The sequence below is a fragment of the Lathyrus oleraceus genome, chromosome 5 (assembly GCF_024323335.1).
Source record: "Lathyrus oleraceus cultivar Zhongwan6 chromosome 5, CAAS_Psat_ZW6_1.0, whole genome shotgun sequence".
In the NCBI taxonomy this organism is placed as follows: domain Eukaryota; kingdom Viridiplantae; phylum Streptophyta; class Magnoliopsida; order Fabales; family Fabaceae; genus Lathyrus; species Lathyrus oleraceus.
The window spans coordinates 246041434-246063319 of NC_066583.1; the positions used below are offsets into that span (position 1 = coordinate 246041434).

The 21886-nt window shown below is 36.1% G+C and overlaps 1 protein-coding gene across 1 annotated transcript in view; it reads right to left on the minus strand.

Moving 5' to 3' along the window:
• Positions 1-6361: 6361 nt before the first annotated feature.
• Positions 6362-21886, minus strand: part of LOC127079998 (double-stranded RNA-binding protein 1) — a 32046-nt gene continuing 16521 nt past the window's right edge. Inside the window, exons 2-7 of the mRNA XM_051020338.1 lie at positions 8471-8717; positions 7716-7781; positions 7366-7610; positions 6913-7132; positions 6496-6645; positions 6362-6393 (exon numbers count right to left, since the gene is read on the minus strand). Of these exons, the coding sequence (XP_050876295.1) occupies positions 6362-6393; positions 6496-6645; positions 6913-7132; positions 7366-7610; positions 7716-7781; positions 8471-8690 (933 nt within the window). The 5' untranslated portion in view covers positions 8691-8717. The remainder of the gene's footprint in view (positions 6394-6495; positions 6646-6912; positions 7133-7365; positions 7611-7715; positions 7782-8470; positions 8718-21886) is intronic.

Below are 21886 nucleotides of genomic sequence, written 5' to 3' on the forward strand. Positions count from 1 at the left end.
TCAGAGAAGAAAAATATCAATCAAATTGAAAATGCCATAGAAAAATCCAGAAAAATTCACATAACATCTCAACATATCAATGATCATCCATGCAAAATTTCAATCCAATCCAGCAATCATAGGCCAGGCAAAAGAATTCATGAATTTGACCTAGCTAGGTGTGACACAAATTGTCACACCTAGATTCAAAAAATCATATCTCACTCCTCAGGTATTCAAAAATCACAAACTTTATATGTAAATCACCATCAACATGTCTAGAATAAGCTCAAAAAATTTCAGGAATTTCTTTTAATGTATGAGCATTTCACAATGAAAATGGCAAAACATGTAAAAAATACACACAAGTCAAAGATCCCTAAGCCAGGTCAACATTTCACCATGCGCAACTTGAGTTATCATACCTATAAAATTCTAGACAAAATCACGAATCTAACAAAAAAACTCCCACTGAATTTGGATTAGAAATGGATTTGTTTTGATTTTTTGAAGTTAATTGAATAATGAAATTTTTATTTGGTTTTTAAATGAATTTATTAATCTGAATGGCATTATGGTAATTAGCTGAAGCCAGGACCAAAACGCTGAGCTTAATTAAATGGCGTGGCACCGTGTAATTGGACTGTGACCGCGGGAAACAAGAATTTGAATGCAAGCCATGGCAAAACAGATCAAACGGCCATCTAGAACAAAAACTGGACGCGTTCTTCATGTTCATACCGGTAAATAGCAAATCATCACAAAAATCATCATGCCATATATGGATCGAATCCTCATTCCACCTAGATCATGGATCTAACCATGATTTGACCTAAATCTAATCATGCTTCACGGATCGAGCCAAGAAAGTTTCACAGTCAAACATTAAGATCCACATAACTTCATCAATACCTAACGAAAATTCATGATCTAAGTTGCAGTGTAATCTATGTTCCACGATCTACCTAAACCACATGCTGATTTCAAGAATCGAAGGATTCGAAATCTCACCTTATGAATGTGCAGTTCGTGTTCTTGAGCTTTTCGAGCCTCCAATTGTCAAAACAGATGTCCTATGGTGTTGTGGAAGATGAATGCAAGTGGAAGTTTAGCTCGACACAGCTTGATGATGTAGAAACTTCAAGATGCCATGGATGAACAAGGTGATGACAGTTGCGGTTTAGCCAAGTTCTTCACGATTTCTCCTGCAACAGTTCCTCAATAACACCTACAAATGATGATTAACACAAGAGAAACCAAAAAGAATCATGAAATTCGAAGGAAAAAGTGGGAAAAAGTTTGAAGAATTTTGAGAGAATTTGGAGAATTTTTGGTTTGGATCTGAGAAAATGAATTGTGATTCTGAATTTCTGTTATGATTAAGCTCTTATACCCTCTGTTAATCCAGCTACTAAACATGATTAAGCAAATTGGAAGATGGAAATGATTAAAATTGGAGGTGTTTTGACAAAATGGGATTTTCACCCTCGTGCATGAAAATGGTGCATGAAGTAATATGGACGTGAACAGTGCTGTATGAGAGCTCAAAACAGAGTTATGTATTGATACAAAAGCTCCTGCATCGATGCATAACACATTTTTAACAGTATGGATCGATACATAACTCGTATGTATCAATACATAGCATTTTTTAACAGTATGCATCGATACATAACTTGTTTGTATCAATACATAGCACTTTTTAACAGTATGTATCGATACATAACTTGTTTGTATCAATACATAGCACTTTTTAACAGTATGCATCGATACATAACTTGTTTGTATCAATACATAGCACTTTTTAACAGTATGCATCGATACATAACTTGTTTGTATCAATACATAGCACTTTTTAACAGTATGCATCGACACATAACTCGTATGCATCGATACATAGCACTTTTTGCCTTGCATGCATCGATGCGAAATTCGTATGTATCGATACATGGAAACTTTTGCCATGCACGCTCGGTGGTAATTTGATCATATCTCCTCAACCGTTCATCCGATTCTCACGATCTTGGACTTTTTGGAAACGGGAGAGAAAGATCTACAACTTTCATGTTCAACAAAATTCCATTTGAAGATTTTTTGATGATGGAAAGTTGATTTGAAGTCGTTCCAAAAACTTGCCATTTTTTGGAAACTTGAAACCATAGGTAATTTTTCCTTTTGGAAACTTTTGGTATGATCTCAAATCCTTCAATGTGAGTATTTGAAATGTCAAATGAGACTTGTTTGAACATGAATGGAGTATTTCTAATCACTTCCCACCTCCAAATCCACAATTGACTTTGCGGTTGACTGGCTAGGGCTTCAGTTGACTGATGAATGCCTTGATGAGATTCAAGCCTCTACCACTTGAGATTTTGATTCAAAATGATGTCACAACTCAAATGAACTCTTGATTAATGATCATGGTGCCCAAATTCTTCAAGAATGACCACCCTCCATTGCTCAATGACTTGCTTGACTGATTGACTGATCCTCCTAACCAGTTTGACCTAATTTGTCTGAGGAACTTGCACTTGGGCAAATGGCTATGCAATGTTATGAAATGACCTATGTTATGCTATGACCTAATATGAAATGAATGTACAAAAAGGTAGGGTGCAAATTTGAGGTGCTACAATAATCAACATCATAAGGGTGATAAATATGTTACTTAAAGTCGAAAATGTGTATTTGTGGGCTATCCCTATGGCACCAAGGGATGGCGTATATATGATTTGGAGCTAGGCATTTTCTTTAACTATAGAGATATTATTTTTAGTGAAAATGTATTTCCATTTGCTGCAGAATTTTCATCTAATAATGATCACATCATGCCTGGTGAAGCTTTCAATAAGGTTGTTGAAGACGATTCTTTCTAGCACGTTCCTAATATATTTACACTCCTTTCGACTCCAACAATTGAAACTACAATATTACATGATCATGATGAGTCAAGTGTCATGGCACCAATTGTTCTGATTATATCCTCTATTGGATCTTCTTCACTTGACTCCCATGATATGCCACCAGCTGTAACCAGCAAGGAACCGCATGCTACTGATAATGTCGAAAATTTGAGACGTGGTCATCATATCAAGTTTCCTTCTACCAAGTTGTAAGACTTTGTGATCGATACCATCTCTAAGATATGCCCCTCAAATTGTCCTACTGCTTCGTCACGTCCTTCAGGTACTCATATCCCTTAGCCAAATATGTTAATTATGCTAACATTTCACCATAACACATGCATTTTTTAGTTTTTGTTTTTGTAGCTACAAAAGCTCAAACCTTTGATGAAGCTGTCAAAGATATTCAATGGAAAAATGCCATGTAGCTTGAAATTGAGGCTCTTGAAAATAATGGCACTTGGATAGTAGAAACACATCCTCCAAACAAAAAGGCTATTGGTATCAAACGGGTGTGTCAGATTAAATATCATTCAGATGAATCTATTGAACGTTATAAGGAAAGACTCATTATTATGGGGAACAACCAAGTTGAGGGGTTGGATTATCATGAAACCTTTGCTCTAGTTATGAAAATGGTAACTATAAGAACATTTCTCGTTGTTGTGGCTACCAGGCATTGGGAACTTCATCAAATAGACTTTCACAACGTCTTTTTACATGGTGAGCTTGATGAATAAGTATATATGAAATTACCTCCCGGTTTAAATACCTCTACACCAAATCAGGTTTGTCGCTTATGCAAATTTATATATGGATTGAAACAGGCACTTTGATGTTGATTTTCCAAACTCAAAAGCGCTTTACTACGATATGGTTTCACACAGTCTTATTCATATTATTCTCTCTTTACTCTACATTGTGACTATGTAGATTTGTATGTATTAGTCTATGTGGATGACCTTATCATTTTTAGTAACAACAATAAATCAATTGAGTTCTTCAAATCCTACTTGGAGGCATGCTTTCATATGAAAGATCTTGGCCCTTTAAAATATTTTATTGGAATTAAGGTGGATCGCAATTCAAATGGGATTTTCTTGTGTCAAAGGAAATATACGCTTGACATCATCATCGAAGTTGGCTTGTTGGGATCTAAACTCATTGGGTTTCCCTTATATCAGAATCATCATCTTCCCTTGGTCGTTGGAACTCCTATTTCCAATCTGGATCGATATGAAAGATTAGTAAGTTGTTTGGTCTACTTAACTATCACTAGACCATAACTTTATAACTTTGTTCATATGTTGGCACAATATATGCAGAAACCTTTAGAAGAGCACTGGAACGCAGCTCTCACTACTACAAGATAAACCTTTCATAACACCAATATTACAACGACCTTCTGTCAATCGTGGTAATAGTTCTTTTTTGGGCGCTTTTGTTTTTGTATTTACTAAAGGATATTTCACAACGGTCATAGGTATCAATCGTGATAAAATGAACCTGGAGTGAAAAGGTTCAAATCTCAACACCAACTATTTTCCATTTATCGTGACATAATGGGCTTTACCTTGTACATCACCGTGGTTTTTATAACCAACAGTGGTGTAAGTGGCAATTATTTCATCATGGTTCGTATTGTTAACCCTGGTGAAAGGTGTTACTTATTTCTATATAAGAGAAATTATCTCTCGCTTCAGTACATTACAGTCGTCTCTCTCAAAATTGACACAAGTTTGCAGCTCTAACTTCAACTTCATCCTTCTTTCATTGATGATGCTATCATGAGACATGTATATTTCTGAAATATTCTATGAGTTGTTATGTTTGTTGTATCGTGTATGTTGTTTATGGTTTGTTGTTGATGAATGTTGTTGTTAATATTTGTTTAAAAGATGAAATTATTATATCTTATTTAGTTTGAGTTTTTTTTCCAATCTCTTACCAAATATATAGATTTTCATATTGCATTAGTAAATTATAATATGATAGATAAAGTTATATTATAAAAAAGTATACGTTCAATTCTAGACAAGAATTCTTCAATCTGTTATCTGCATATTGTTCTTTAACTGTTAGAACTTTATTTAATGATTGTAGTTTTTCAACCGTCCTTCTCTCCACCTCTAACTTTGTTTGCAAAGTAAATAATATTTTGCAAAATAAACTAGAGGTGAAGGAAGGGGTGGTTGAAGAACTAGGATCATTAAACAAAGTTCTAATTCTTAAAGAGGAAAATACGGATAAGGAGTTGAAGAAATCTTGTCTAGCATTGAACGTGAACTTGTTCTTCTAATATAACTTAATTTGTCACATTATAATGTTCTAGATCATATTGAAAGGTTATATGTTTAGTGAGCATTGGCGAAATAAACATTCCACGTAATTTATAATAAACTCGATGTATATATCACAACGGTTGTTTATACTAACCGTTGTTAAATGTTATGCATTAAAGAATATCACAGCGGTTGATTAAAGTAACCGTTGTGGTAGGTAGCGCGCTACATAACTTATAATCACGGTCCCCCGACCATGGTGGAAAGCATCATACTTACAATCACACCTTACCTCACAACGGTTGGTCCGGCGTGGTGGTATCCTTTTCCAACCATTGTGATGGGTGTTTTCCGTAGTAGTGTCTTCGTGTTTTTCGCTATCTCAAGGGAAATTCTGGTTAAGGTATTCTTCTCCAAGCGGATTCTGATCTTCAAATTTATGTCTGGTGTGACTCATATTGGGCAGGATGTCCTTTGACTAGGCACTCTCTCACCGGATGGATTATTTTTCTTCGAAACTCCTCTATCTCTTGGAAAACCAAAAAGCAACAAGTTGTCTCATGTTCCTCAGCTGAGGCAGAATATCGTTTCATGGCTACTATCGTATATGAGCTCAAATGGTTGAAAGCATTTTTGCTCTCTCTTGGTGTCCCCTAATCTCGCCCCATGAAGATATATTGCGATAGTCAGCATTGCATATACCTATTAATTCAGTCTTCCATGAGCGCACGAAACACATCGAGGTTGATCGTCACTTCATACGTGATGAGTTTCTCAAAGACAATATTTCAACTCACCATGTATCCATTAATATTCAACTAACTGGTATATTACTTAAAACATTTAGAAAACAACAGTTTGATTATTTTCTACCACTATTCCCTTGGGGGAGCATTCCTTGCGTAAGTTAAAATCATATTTGTTTAGAGAAATATGTAAACACAACACACAAGACATCAACACAGTGTAAAATTATGTTTCTTAATAACATTTCTTTCATCTCAGAATGCATGGAAAGTCAAATTTAATCATTGCTCGTTCGATGGTGTACTTAGCATATGCGTTTTAAAAGCCGAACCAACCCGGCTGGTTGAACCGGTCGGACCAGAAATTGGAGGGGTTATCTGTCTGGTCTGAGTGCTGAATCGGCTAAGCTAATTGAACCAACCAGCCATAACCGGCCAAAACATTCACAGTTCATAGTAATATCTCCTGATCCAAAAGTTCATCTGTTAGAATAAATGCAATGTCATTACAAGCTCAATGATCAGCATATTACAACATTGAAAAAAAAAAAGTACAATACTCTCGTGATGATTAAAAAAAACTACTGATAAGATATGTTTTTGTATGAAGATAAAGAAACAAACCTTCACAGTTAGGGATCTGCATGGATTTAACAATGTCTAGTTTATGAGTTGATTGTATTGCCATGTTTTCTTTGGTAGAGGAAGAAAAAGAAGCATACATATGAAGTCCATCTGTGTAGGACGATAATATAATCAAAGCATAATCATATTCATAGGTATTATGCATTAAAAAATATTTAGCTATACGTTATAGCACAAAACATAATATTTTAAGCATGTTTAGTGCTGGACGAAAACACGATGCCAAAACGCCGAAACGTATGATTATATTCAATCACTTTTATTTTCTTAAACTATTACTTATATCAACTTAGTAATAGAGGCCAAATTTGTTTGTGATTGGTATGAATGAAAGCAAAGTCAAATGAATGAACTTACACTCTTGTAAGGCAATGTAAGCAATCTTGGCAGCATCATGTTCGGCCTGTTTTTTGGATCGAGACGCCTTTCCGTGAAATTCAACACCCTCTACTTCCACAGTTGAGAAAAAACTTGGCATATTAGAAGAACGAGACTCAGTAGTTTTATATGTTGGTTTGGAAAAACCTTCTCTCTGTGTTAATTCAAGCAGTAAACTCTTGGGTGGACAGGATTCACCCTGAATAAATAGAATACAAATCAAAATTACATTAAAACTAAGTTTAATGCAGATAGAATAGAACACAACATACAAGTAACCTATTTCTGTAATAAACCTTTATAACGCTTATGGATAAGCTATTTCTGTAATAAAAACTGAATAAGTCAAACTTTTTTCATATAAGTTATAACCTATTTCCATAAGCTATCTCGAAGATATCATAAATATGTTATCTTTATAAAGACACTTGCCTTCTGAAACAAGTCAACTGAAATTGGCAATTCCATCAAAGCAACGTTTGCAGCAGCCTGTTCTGCCTCTTTTCTTGTGTTGAAAAATGTTTGGCTGTCAAATGATTTCCCACCAATAACAACAGTAGCCTTATAGCGAATGTCATGAGGTAGCCCCTCAGTCTTAACTGTAAAAACAGGTGGATCGAGATGGTTCTTTCGAGCATAGTTTTGCAACTGATGTTTGCTCATCAAACGAGCCGTCTCTGAAAGAATGAGGTCATTATCTTTGTTAGATGATGTTTAAATAGAAAAGAATAGTAACAAGATTTGCAAACAAATTAGTGAGTGAAGTGAAAGAAAATGTTTACCGGTCATTATAACCGGAGTCTCTTGAGGTTTGGCAGCTCCAACTTCCTCAGTTGGTGTTGAAGAGCCTATATGGAAATCATAAACTACTAATATTAGAGTAAAATTGTATAAATATAGACAATAATATCTTCTTTCATGTGAAAGAAAAATATACAAGAAAACTTTGTAACAGAAGTGATTTAAAAAAAAAAGTGATTCTAAACTTCAGAAAATTATGCTTGATTCCATGACAGGATTCTATGTTTGTCTATTATGAAACAGTAAGAAACCTTCAATACCAGTACCACCAGGATACCATATAATCATCTCTGCGAATCACCTATGTTTCTATATGACTATTATGAAACAGTAACAAAAACTCATTTCAAAACACCAAAAGTGTGTCAACTACAAGACTAATCTCCCAGGCAAGAAGAATACAAGAAGTAGAACCTTTTATTTTTTAGACATAAAAGCTATTTTGTGTTTGTTTATCACAAATAAATCACTTTTTATAAAAAAATATATCAGTTATCAAAAATAATTTTTTAAAGTTGCTACTCTATAGTTTTTCATTTAAAACTTTTTTTAGACTACTACTTTTAAAAATGAAATGTGATTTTTCTTAAGAGTTTTGATCGTAAAGAAAACACATTTGAAAATACCAAACGTTTCAACTACAAGATCATCATATAATTTCCAAAGCAAGATTTAAAAAAACAAACATCTTTTTAAGGAAACAAGGCAAACTCAGAAAGAGAAAGAAGTAGAGTACCAGATGAATGAGAAGATAAGTTGAGAAAAGCTCTCATTGCAGCTTGGTTTTGAGCTTCTTTGGTTGAATTGAAAGTATCAGAAGAAGTAAAAGTGGCATCGTTGACAAGAACAGAAGCCTTATAGCTTGGCTTGTGTTGAGGACCATCATTCATGGCGGAGTATTTTGGCAAACTCCATCTTCTCTGTTGGCACAGCTGTTGCAGCTGTGTCTTGTACATTTTCACTCTCACTCCTTCCGTCTATAACTACAATCGTGAAGATAGAATGAAAATGAGAATGAAAAGTAAAAGCAATGTAACCTAGGGCAGTTTGTTTTAGTTTTAAAAAAATAGATTTTTTTTAATATTTTTTTAAATGGATTTTACAAAAATGTTTTCAAAATATTATAAATTTTTTTAAATTTATTTTTTATAAATTAAAAGATTGAATTGTTCATTCTATAACATAAATATATATTATTGAAGATCAAAACATAATCAAAATCACAATTTTTTCAAAAAATTGTATCTTAAAAATGATTTTTATGAAAAGTTATTTGAAATAGTTTCAAAATTAAGTGATTTTTTGGAAATTTGATATCCTAAAAAGGTTTCGATAAAATGATGAAATACCTAAAATAACATTTTAAGAATAATTATTCAAACCAAATTTTCATTTGAAACTTTTATGAAAATTTTCTTTGTAATTTTTTTTATACTAAAATATATAACATTATAAAAAATCATTTTTAAAAAAAAGCCAAAACAAACAGACCCTATATATATATATATATATATATATATATATATATATATATATATATATATAATATATATATATATATATATATATATATATATATGACATATTGGTTAAAATTACATGATATGATACGGTTGCATACACAGAAAATTGCCTTGGGCTTGAAGGGTCCTAAGAATGAAAAGTAAACTCATGCATTCCACAAGGGGAAAAAGCATACTGATGCAAAAGTAAAGAGAACTACTAATCATGATAAACATTTACAATACTGTTTAACTATGAAATTTGCACACTTATAGAATTAGTTATGTAGCAGATAGCACTAGTATAACACCTGTCAAAGATTCTGGATTTTTTTGTCATAGCTGTATCAACATGTTCTTCAAGACCAAAGAAACATCTTGAGACTTTTTTTTTACTAGACTACCCTCTTATTCAAAATATATTCTCAATATACCCTACTATTAATTCCCAGAATATCCTTGTTTATAGTGTCGTCTCGCTGAATGGATGGAGAAGCATGTGAAGAAAAATTTGATTTGTCTGCTCGGCCAATGGTTGGCCGAGTTAATGAACTGACGTTTTTTTTTGTTTTTTTTTTAATTTAAATACATTATTAGGGTTATTAATAAATGGTTTTTTAATTATCTTTATATTTAAATAATATAAATTAATTTTTTTTATAATAATATTTTTGTAAATTAAATTTTTATTTTAATAATAAAATTATAATTATTATAATGAGGTATATAACTAATTGTAATAAATAATAATTATTTTATTGATATACATGGAAAAAATACATTTTATTTGTTATAGTGACCGCCTGGTCCACATCTTGTGCCAATTTTTTTGAGTTTTCCCTTGCCTAAGTCTTCTCGTCTTTGTCTTGGGGGAGATGGAGATGAGTCGGAAGACAGATCTTGATGTTGATTTTGATGTTGTTGTGATGTATTTGGACGCATATCCATACCGTCGAGTTCTTGAATGGAAAAAGTAGGCATATCCACTAGATGCTCATCGATGAGATCAAAGTCGGGTAGTGAATGTGTTGGTTGTGTGAAGGTGTTGGGTTGGATGTGTTGGATGTGTTGGATTGCAGGATAGTAGACATCATTAGGGTTGTATGTAGAAGTGGGTTGTGCGAATGTAGTGTTAAATGTTTGGGGTTGAGATTGGGGGTTTGAGTTATCAAAGTTGGGTTGAGGAATTAGAGTGTATTGTATGGGTGGGCGTAGGATGGTTTGTTGTTGATATTGTTGGTTGTAAAAGTAGTTTGTTTGAGGGAATGGAGTGTGGGAATTTTGGTGTTGGGTTGAGGTGGCATAAAATGTGTGTTGTTGGGTGGTCTGGGTGTGATGGTAAGTTTGTTGAGCTGATGAAGATGGTTGGGCCCCAAATTGGGATGTGTACGTTGGGGAATGTCTTTGATGTAAGGATGATGTAGTTTGTTGGGTTGAAGAAGAGACATGTTGAGGGGGATCGTTCAAAAATTGTGTCAAAGCAACGTGTGTAAAGGAGTTGACAAAAACCAATTCATATATTCTTTATCCGGCTTAGACTCACAAAGTACCGAGTTACCTTGTAATACCAAATGCCTTCTCTTTTTTCATTCTTTGAGCTCTTCTTTGTTTAAATCTTGCCAATGTTTATCCCAAGCTTAGACCATAGTCATATTATGGTGTTCACTTAGACATCTTGGCTGAGACGAGATGTGTTATTCGAATCCAAATTGGAGTTTGACCTGATCTGTCTGATGCATCTCAACGGTAAAGAAACATATTATATATGTTGTTGCACTCCAGACTCGGTTGTCACTATAATCAGGCACTGGGTATTGTATGTACGGCCTTCATATAAACTGTCATAAGTAATATAATTGTTATAATGTAAAAAAGAAGTTTAGATAAGTTGAATATTGTAATTAACCATACTTACGTCATTTTCTTCCATGTGTTCAATTGCAACTCGGTACTCACGTAGATGATGACGAGGATTATTTCTGTAATACATGCCTCGTTTGCACCATCTTGCACTTACAAAAAAAATATTAATGTGATGTATAATTTACTTTGAGAAAAATAAAGTGCATTCAATGAAATTGAGTACCTTAATGCATACGGATGTGATGGAACCTCGGTACTAATTTGGGCAAACAATGGTATACGTGTGAATGCCTAGACACTTAGTAATACAACACAGCCTCCTATGCTTTTCACTCCTTTATGGGCTGCCTTGCACATATATCTATATAATGTTTCCAGACAAGCAGAATCACAATTGTATGTGTTACATTTTTCCAGGTCTCCTACTAAAGGTAACCAAGAAGAATGCAATAAATTGTGACTCTTATCTGGCATTAAGAAAGTAGAAATTAATAGTAAAATATAAACTTTTGCATGGAGAATGTTTTCCGCTTCCGTCGGGGAAGAGTTATTTTTTAGTTGTGTTAATAGAGCTTGTAGATGTTTGATTGGCTGCATTTTGTGTTAAAACACTGACTGTACTCTGATGTCTTGACTGATGTCACGACATGCTTTGTAGATGTTTGATTGGCTGCATTTTGTGTTAAAACACTAACTGTACTCTGATGTCTTGACTGATGTCATGACATGCTTGAGTAGCATGCTACAGGATTAGCTAATACAGGATTTACTGAATGTCAAACTGGATGTTATGACATTCATCCATGACAGCAGATACTAAACTATAGAATAGTTGGTTTTTCTGTTATAGCTCAGTATTGAGTTCAGTCTGTTTTTTAGGAGAGTAGCAGACCTGGCACATAGCCTACTGTCTGAATGTCAAACTGAATGTTATGACATTCATCATTGACAACATATACTGAATAATAGGCAGGTTGGTTTTCTACTATAGTTCAGTATTTATTTCAGTCTGTTTTTCAGAAGAATAGCAGACCTAGCATATGGCCCATTGTCTAAATGTCAAACTGGATGTTATGACATTTATCTCTGACAGCTGATACTGAAGTATAGACTGGTTGGTCTTTTACAGTTTAGCATTTAGTACAGTCTGTTTTCAGGAAAATAACAGACCTAGCATATGGCCTATGTTCTGGACGTCAAACTGAATGTTATGACATTCATTCCTGACAGCATATGCTAAAGTGTAGGATAGTTAGTTTTTCTGTTTCAGTATTTTTCTCAGGCTATTTTTCAGGAATCTAACAACTGAGCTAAAATCCAGGAAACTAACAACTGAGCTACAATTAATGAACCTAACAAATAGCCTATTTGTTAGCACCCTCATATGTGGAAATTAGGTTAACTTGCTTAACCTTATTTTTAGGAAATACAAGTACAAGGCCCAATTGCTGCAATATAGAAGGATGGCAATCCTACTTTCAGCAACTAAGGGGTTTTAAGTGTGAAGCATTCATTGTACCATTATACTTCACTGTTGTAGTTTTATGTGTGTCTTGTATTAGGTGTAACTTGTGAGCCAAGTAATTATCACCTAGATGATTGCATTGGACTAGGGTGTTCATTGAGTTGTAAGTGTTGTGTCACTCTAAGCTTTTAAGCGTGAGTGTTGTGTATCTTGATTAAAGCTGTTAAGCACAATCAAGAGTTGTTTGAAGTGTAACTTCACAATTGACTTTAAACTTATTTAAAGGTTGTAATCACTGTGGTGATTGAGGGGGAGTGAGTAGGAACTCTGGTCTTAGTTTAAGATTGAAATTGGATTGGGTAGGTATTAAGTGTTAGGATTAAACAGTTGGTTTAAGGTCTGAATTAATACTACTAATAGTGGATTTCCTCCCTGGCTTGGTAGCCCCCAGACGTAGGTGTGTTTGTCGCCGAACTGGGTAAACAATTTCTTGTGTTATTTACTGCACTTACACTTACCTACTGTATACATTCCTGTCTGCGCAGAATTGGATGTCATAACACCCTGTGTGACATCGATAGTCTGTTAACTAGAATTTCAATTGGCATCAGAGCAGGCACCCTTCCTGTTAATTTCTGGGTGAGATCTAGGGACGTTACTTTCTAGTACCATGGACAAGGATGTAGGATACTCAAATAGACCACCCATGCTGGATGGTTCTAACTATGATGACTGGAAACCGTGTATGATAGCTTTCTTGAGGTGTCTAGATAGCAAGGTCTGGAGAGCTGTCAACAAAGGATGGGAACATCCAAAGAAGACAGGTAAAGATGGAATCATTATGCAAATTCCTGAAGAAGAGTGGGACAAGGAGCAAGAGGAATTAGCCCTTGGAAATGCTAAGGCCTTGAATGCACTGTTCAATGGAATAAATAAGAACATCTTAAGACTGGTGCATCACTGTGAGCTGGCTAAAGAAGTTTGGGATACTCTCAAGATAACTCATGAAGGTACCTCCAAGGTGAGGATGTCTAAACTTCAGATGCTGACCACCAAGTTTGAAAATCTGAGGATGAAAAAGGATGAGACTATTCATGACTTCCACATGAATATTCTTGAAATTGCCAACACTTCTGGTGGCTTAGGAGAGAAAATGGCTGAAGAAAAACTTGTAAGAAAGATTCTCAGATCATTGCCAAAGAGATTTGCCATGAAGGTCACTGCTATAGAAGAGGCTCAAGATATCTGCAATATGAAGGTTGATGAGCTTATTGGTTCTCTCCAAACCTTTGAAATGGGCTTATGTGAGGATGTTGAAAAGAAGAACAAAAGCATAGCTTTTGTATCAAATACTGAAGAGGATTCAGAAGAAGGAAATATTGGAGGTGATGAAAGAATTTCAGAAGCTATAGCCATGCTTGGAAGACAGTTCAACAAGTTCACAAAGAATGTTGATCAAAAGGGCAGACCTAATGTCAAGAACTCTTCATCTGACATCAGTAGAAGATCAAAATATGAAGAAAAGGTCACCCAAGGCAAGGGAATCCAGTGCCATGGATGTGAAGGTTTTGGTCACATTAGAGCTGAATGCCCTACCTTCCTCAAGATGCAAAAGAAGGGGCTATCTGTCACCTGGTCCGAAGGAGATTCTGAGAGTGAATCTGAAGGAGAATCGGCTAAACATGTCACTGCACTAACTAGTGTTTGTGCCTATGATGATGACTCAAGTGGAGATGAACTTACCTTTGATGAACTTGCTGCTTCATATAAAGAGCTATGTGTCAAAAGTGCAGAAGTGTGTGTCCAAGGAGAAAAGCAGAAGAAACTCATCAAGGAGCTGGAAGCTGAGAAACAGAAGCATCTGACAGTCATAGATGATCTAAATGGTGAGATATCATTGTTGACATCTAAGCTAGAACAAATGACAAAATCCATCAGAATGCTGAATAAAGGAACTGACACCTTGGAAGAGATTCTAAAGGTGGGACAGAAGTCAGGAACCATGTCTGGTTTAGGCTTTGGTAAGAAATCCTCAACTGAACTCAAAAGCTCAAAGGCTGAAGTTCAGAAACTCAAGCAGAAGTCACAACCAATGTCACAACATCAGGGAACCAGGAGGAGTAACCATCAGAAGAAGAAATTTCAGAGATGGAGATGTCACTACTGTGGTAGATTTGGTCACATCAAACCCTTCTGCTACAGGTTGCATGGTTATCCTAACCAGACCCCTCAAGTCAGACCTAAGCAGAAGGCATCTAAGCATAATGCCCCCATTAAGAAACAACAATGGGTTGCTAACCAGACATCTCAAGTCAGACCTAAGCAGAAGGCATCTAAGCATAATGCCCCCATTAAGAATCAACAATGGGTTGCTAGACTAGCTCCCACATCTCTAAGGGCATCTACCGGACAAGACTGGTATTTTGATCGTGGCTGCTCAAGACGTATGACTGGGATGAGTAACTTATTGGTGGATATACAACCTCATACTAGCAGGCATGTGACATTTGGTGATGGAGCTAAAGGAGAAATCAAAGGTGTTGGTAAGCTGGATTGTTCTGGAGCTCCAAAACTGAGTAATGTGTTGTTAGTAAAAGGACTAACTGCTAATCTTATTAGCATAAGCCAGCTATGTGATCAAGGGTTCAATGTACAGTTCATTAAGGAAGGATGTGTGGAGATGAATGGATGCAATCAGGAAGTTATGAGAGGAGCCAGATCCAAAGATAACGGTTATCTGTGGGAATCTAAAGTCTCAAACTACTCCTTAAAGTGCCCCTTAGCCAAGGAAGAGCAGGAAGTAAAGTCGTGGCATGGAAGACTTGGACAACTTCATTTAAGAGGAATGAATAAGATCATATCCAAGGAAGCAGTTAGAGGAATCCCAAATCTGCTTATGGATGAAAGAAAAGGCTGTGTAAAATGTCAGGTGGGCAAGCTAACCAAGATGTCATATCCCAAGATGGGACATCCAAAATCTTCCAAACTTCTTGAACTGGTACCCATTCACTTAATGGTACATAGGCAGATTGAAAGACAAGAGTTGACCTCACCTATTAGTCCTCATCAAAATGGTGGAGTTGTAAGGGAGAAACAAAATTATGTATCATTATCCACTGCAGAAGCTAAGTATCTAGCATCTGCTAGCAGGTGTTCCCCACTGGTATGGATGAACCAAATGCAGACTGAGTATAATGTCACTCAAAATGTCATGACATTGGATGTTACTCAGGTTGACAAATTAAGGGGCAAAATGAGAATGTGTCCTTCTGAGAAATTATAGCAACTAATGATGTTAGTTATTTACTGTTTAATAAGTCAACTTATTAAACATTTGATAGTTCACTCTGATTGGTCAACAAATAATAGATACTGCTCGTGCAACAAGCGTTACCGCTTCCATCGTTTCAACTTTCAGTCTTGCAAGCTTTCTCTCAAAGAAACTCTTTAGTTCTCCTCTGAGATATTCATCATGTCGCACCAATCCGACTCATCTTCCTACACGACCATGTCTGATTCCTCTAGCTCTGAATCATGCAACCCTAACAGGGAAGATCCTATGTCTGACTCTGCGAATACCTCACATGCAAGAAGACCTAAAGAAACTATCTCAGGCTTCTCCTCAGCAATCGCGCTTGATGAACAAACCAGAGAAGGCTCCAGGTATGTTCACAATGCCATTGCAACTATGGTGACTGGAATTTTGTCTGGTAATCATAAGGTTCTTGGGGTCTCAGTTCCCTTAAACACGATTGTACCGGAAAATGTTGCTTGTCAAGAAAAAAAAGTTTCCTTAGGAAAGAATGTGTCTGATGATGCTGAGCAAACTGATGCTCATGAGGGGTCAAATATTGACAAACCCTTAGAGAATGTAGGTAGTGAAGAAGTTTGTGTCACTCATGATGTCAGTGACAACCCTAACTGTGAAGCTGAAACAGTTAACCTGGAGGAATTTTTTGATAATGAGTTGTTGACCTCAGTTGTCCCTAGCATAGCCAAAAGGGTTAGGACTAGGAGAGAAAAGAAAACAGTGGTGCAGAGGTCCCCAAAAAGGAAGATTGATGTGTCAACTTCTCCCAATCCAAAGGTGGCAGAGAGTTCCCTCAAGAGGAAAGGGCATGGTCCAACAAAATCTTGGAGCAAAGGGGTGCCCAAGAAAATGAAGACCAAGTCTGTTGTGGTGGAGTCTGACTCAGATGTCCCATATGATGTCACAACATCTCTATCAAAGAAGAAGCCAACCACTAGCAAGCTGGCAGCTAGTGTCCCTGAGGTACCAATTGACAACATATCATTCCATTTTGCTTCTAGTGTGAACAGGTGGAAGTATGTTTATCACAAGAGGCTGGCTTTGGAAAGGGAACTGGCTCAGAATGTTCTGGAATGTAAGGAGATTGTAGACCTTATTCAAGAGGCAGGGTTAATGAAAACTGTGACTCAACTCTCAAAGTGCTATGAGATTTTAGTAAAGGAGTTTATTGTCAATGTGTTTGAGGAATGTGTTGATGGAAAGTCTAGGGAATTCAGAAAAGTATATGTGTGAGGCAAGTGTGTGAACTTCTATCCCTCAGTAATCAACATGTATTTGGGAAGACCTTATGTAGCTCAACCTGAGCTTGAGGTGACTGACAACAAAATTTGTCAAGTCATCACTGTTAATCAAGTCAGGAAGTGGCCTCTAAAAGGTAAGTTGGTGCCCAGCAAACTCAGTGTCAAGTATGTTATGCTGCAAAAAAATTGGAGCTGCCAACTGGGTGCTCACCAATCACAAATCTACAGTGGCTGTAATGCTTGGAAAGTTCATATATGCTATTGGAACCAAAGCCAAGTTTGACTATGGAACCTACATTTTTGATCAAACCATGAAGCATGCAGGAAGCTTCAGTGTGAAGGGGCATATAGCCTTTCTTTCCCTCATATGTGGTATTGTGTTGAATCAATTTCCAAACATATTAACAGAAAATGATTTTGTGAAAAGAAGAGAGAGTCCTTTGGCCTTCAATCATAAATTGTTCCTAGGGAAGCATGTTCTTGACATTGCCATGGCAACAGGAGAGACATCAAGTGTTTGCAATCAACCAGGTAAAGTTGTTGTCATTGCAATACTCAAAGAAACATGCAAGGAGCTAGAGGCAAGGAAGCTCACTTTGGAAAATTTGATTATCAAATTGGAGATGACTGAAGATGATGCACTTGGTGAAGCTGCTGCAGAAGGAGCTGCAAGACAAAGTACAGAGGGTGAAGAGGATTCCAGTCCTGATGATGGCACTGATGATGATGCTGACTCTGAGTCAGATGAATAGATCTTGTCCTGTGTTTCTGAAATTTGTGTGTACTTTATTCTGTTTTGGTCTGTAATTTTAAGTGTTGCTTTGGCAACATTTTTGACAAAAAGGGGGAGTAACACCTGTACCCCAGGACAACAGATTTGCTATGCTTGAACAGATATTGAAGATCCTCTAATCCAGAGGTTGCGCTGCAGCTTGATGTTCACCTTCTATGTGTGATGAGTGTGAGTGTGTTGCTGTTTACTATCTGCATGTGTGCTGTTGTTTGAAGTTTTTATTTAACTTCTATGTGTGCTGCTGTTTGAAGTTTTTATTTAACTTCTATGTGTGCTGTTGTTTGAAGTTTCTATTGAACTTCTGTGTGTGCTGAGTGAGCTGTTATTCTGAGTGTATTAGCTATGGTAATTCTCTGCTAGGATGTGTGTTTTCCGCTGCTGTGAACTCTGTTGTGATGACAAGTTGTTTTAGCCAAATAATTGCCAAAGGGGGAGTTTGTAGATGTTTGATTGGCTGCATTTTGTGTTAAAACACTGACTGTACTCTGATGTCTTGACTGATGTCATGACATGCTTTGTAGATGTTTGATTGGTTGCATTTTGTGTTAAAACACTAACTGTACTCTGATGTTTTGACTGATGTCATGACATGCTTGAGTAGCATGATGTAGGATTAGCTAATACAGGATTTACTGAATGTCAAACTGGATGTTATGACATTCATCCATGACAGCAGATACTGAACTATAGAATAGTTGGTTTTTCTGTTATAGCTCAGTATTGAGTTCAGTCTGTTTTTCAGGAGAGTAGCAGACCTGGCACATAACCTACTGTCTAAATGTCAAACTGAATGTTATGAAATTCATCATTGATAACATATACTGAATAATAGGCAGGTTGGTTTTCTGCTACAGTTCAGTATTTATTTCAGTCTGTTTTTCAGAAGAATAGCAGACCTAGCATATGACCCATTGTCTAAATGTCAAACTGGATGTTATGAAATTTATCTCTGATAGTTGATATTGAAGTATAGACTGGTTGGTCTTTTACAGTTCAGCATTTAGTACAGTCTATTTTCAGGAAAATAACAGACCTAGCATATGGCCTATGTTCTTGACGTCAAACTGAATGTTATGACATTCATTCTTGACAGCATATGCTAAAGTGTAGGATAGTTAGTTTTTCTGTTTCAGTATCTTTCTCAGGCTATTTTTCAGGAATCTAACAGCTGAGCTAAAATCCAGGAAACTAACAACTGAGCTACAATTAATGAACCTAACAAATAGCCTATTTGTTAGCACCCGCATATGTGGAAATTAGGTTAACTTGCTTAACCTTATTTTTAGGAAATACAAGTACAAGGCCCAAGTGCTGCAATATAAAGGATGGCAATCCTACTTTCAACAACTAAGGGGTTTTAAGCGTGAAGCATTCATTGTACCATTATACTTCACTGCTGTAGTTTTATGTGTGTCTTGTATTAGGTGTAACTTGTGAGCCAAGCAATTATCACCTAGATGATTGCATTGGACTAGGGTGTTCATTGAGTTGTAAGTGTTGTGTCACTCTAAGCTTTTAAGTGTGAGTGATGTGTATCTTGATTAAAGTTGTGAAGCACAATCAAGAGTTGTTTGAAGTGTAACTTCACAATTGACTTTAAACTTATTTAAAGGTTGTAATCACTGTGGTGATTGAGGGGGAGTGAGTAGGAACTCTGGTCTTAGTTTAAGATTGAAATTGCATTGGGTAGGTATTAAGTGATAGGATTAAATAGTTGGTTTAAGGTCTGAATTAATACTACTAATAGTGGATTTCCTCCCTGGCTTGGTAGCCCCCAGACGTAGGTGTGTTTGTCACCGAACTGGGTAAACAATTTCTTGTGTTATTTACTGCACTTACACTTACCTGTTGCATACATTCCTGTCTGCGCAGAATTGGATGTCATAACACCCTGTGTGACATCGATAGTCTGTTAACTAGAATTTCAGAGCTTTTAACCAAACAATTTTGACAGAAGCCTCATTTTTATCTGAAGCGTGCGGTTTGACGCCTAAATTCTCCATGTAAACATCGTTAGTTACATTTGTTGGGCCATTAATAGGTTTACCGTTAATTCGGAGACCGAGTAACATACTCATATTCTCCAGTGTGATAGTACATTCACCCGTTGGTAAATGAAAAGTATGTGTCTCGGGTCTCCATCACTCTAATAAAGCAACAACTAGTTTAGAGTCTATTTTTAAACTTTCTATCTTTGCTACATTAGCAAAACCCGCTAGTTCTAAATACGGTATTATAAACGCACTTGGTTGAATGTAAGTATGGGGATGGACCCAGAACCTAGTGTCTTCCTGAAATTCAAATAAAAATGATAATGAATATTTTTTGTGATGAGAAGCTGAATTTTAAAAAAAGTAATGAATACGTAGACTTACATATTCGGCAATGTTCGTTGTTGTTCCACAGTGTGATTCTCCCGTCCACAACAAAGACATTTTATAGATATGAAATTGAAGAAAAATTTCGACACTGCAAAGATTTGAAGAATTTGTTTGAAGGTTGAAAAGATTTGATGAAAATTATTTGATGATGAAAGGCTAATTTATAGGGTTGGAAAAATATTAAAACAATTGATGATAAAAGTGCAGGTTGATTGAACACAACACTGCATGCATGCAAAAAACTGTGTTGAGTATTCCCTTCAATGATTCCCTGGTTGATGAGACGGTGCACTACAAAATCTACATGCGTTCTGACATGCCCAATGAATGGTCGAGCTAGGCCTGCAACCATTTTGACTCGTCCAACCAATGGACGAGTTATGTCTACACGTGTGTTGTCTCGTCCAACAAAAGGGAGAGCTATGCTTGTCAGCCTTTTTAGCCGTCCAATCAATGGCCGAGTTAGGGTTTAGGATTTTGTATCCTTGGAAATCATTTTTTGACTATAAAGTAGGTCTTTAATAGTATTCTTTGTCAACATTCCAACTCTCCTTCATTCATATCTATATCCAAATGGCTCAAAGAAATTTAGTTGTGTCTATCCATTCTAACGGGTCTATTTTCATAGATGTTAATGAGGGATTCTCATTTAACAATACAAATGTGCATTTATTCAAAATCCACATCAATTCTGACTTCCATCATCTAAAAGATCGAATTGAAAAAAAGTTACAAAGTTGCGTTGAAGAAATTATTTATCGCCATCCATTAATTAATGGAGACGGTGATATCTTCTTTTACGTAATGACACCTATTGAGAATGACGAAGATGTCAAGTCAATGTTTCAATGTCATATAACATTTTCTCAATTACTCACCATTGAGATGTGTTCGTCTACTTGAAAATCTTGAAACATATCCAACGTAATCCATACAGTCACACCTGTACGGAATGAGTCAAACCTTTGACGAAGAACTGACTCAAAATAATGAACCTTTCATACCGAATGAAGAGGTTGGCGACAATAGTGAGGATGATCAAGAAGAGGTCCGATTTGAAGATATATTTGGTGCTAGCGATGATGATGGCAATGAAGATATCATCGAAACACCTACTATGGCAGTAAGAGCTCAACCGATTAGTTTGTACAATCCACCTGTTCACATGCAAAATATAAGTTTGGATGATGCTGAACCAATCTCTGTTTTGGGGAGTTTCACACCAATTCACAATGTTGACGAAATAGAGGATGGCACGGAGTTTGAAAATAAGGAAGCGTGTGTTGTTATGTTGCAACAATAGCATATAAAACGTAGTCTAGATTATTCAGTGACTAAATCTGACAATGTATGTTACGTTATCAAATGTAAAAGATCTGCATGCAAATTCAAATGCAGGGTTTCTTTGCGTAAGGGGAACTCAAAGTGGAAAGTTGGTAAGTTGGTGGGCCTCATACATGCACAACCACTTCTATGTCACAAGACCGTAGAAAACTCAATTCATAAATGATTAGTAAGAGCATAATGGAGCTTGTTAATCGTGACGCTTCTCTTCCGGTGAAGGTGATCATCACTCATATTGTAGAAAAATACAGGT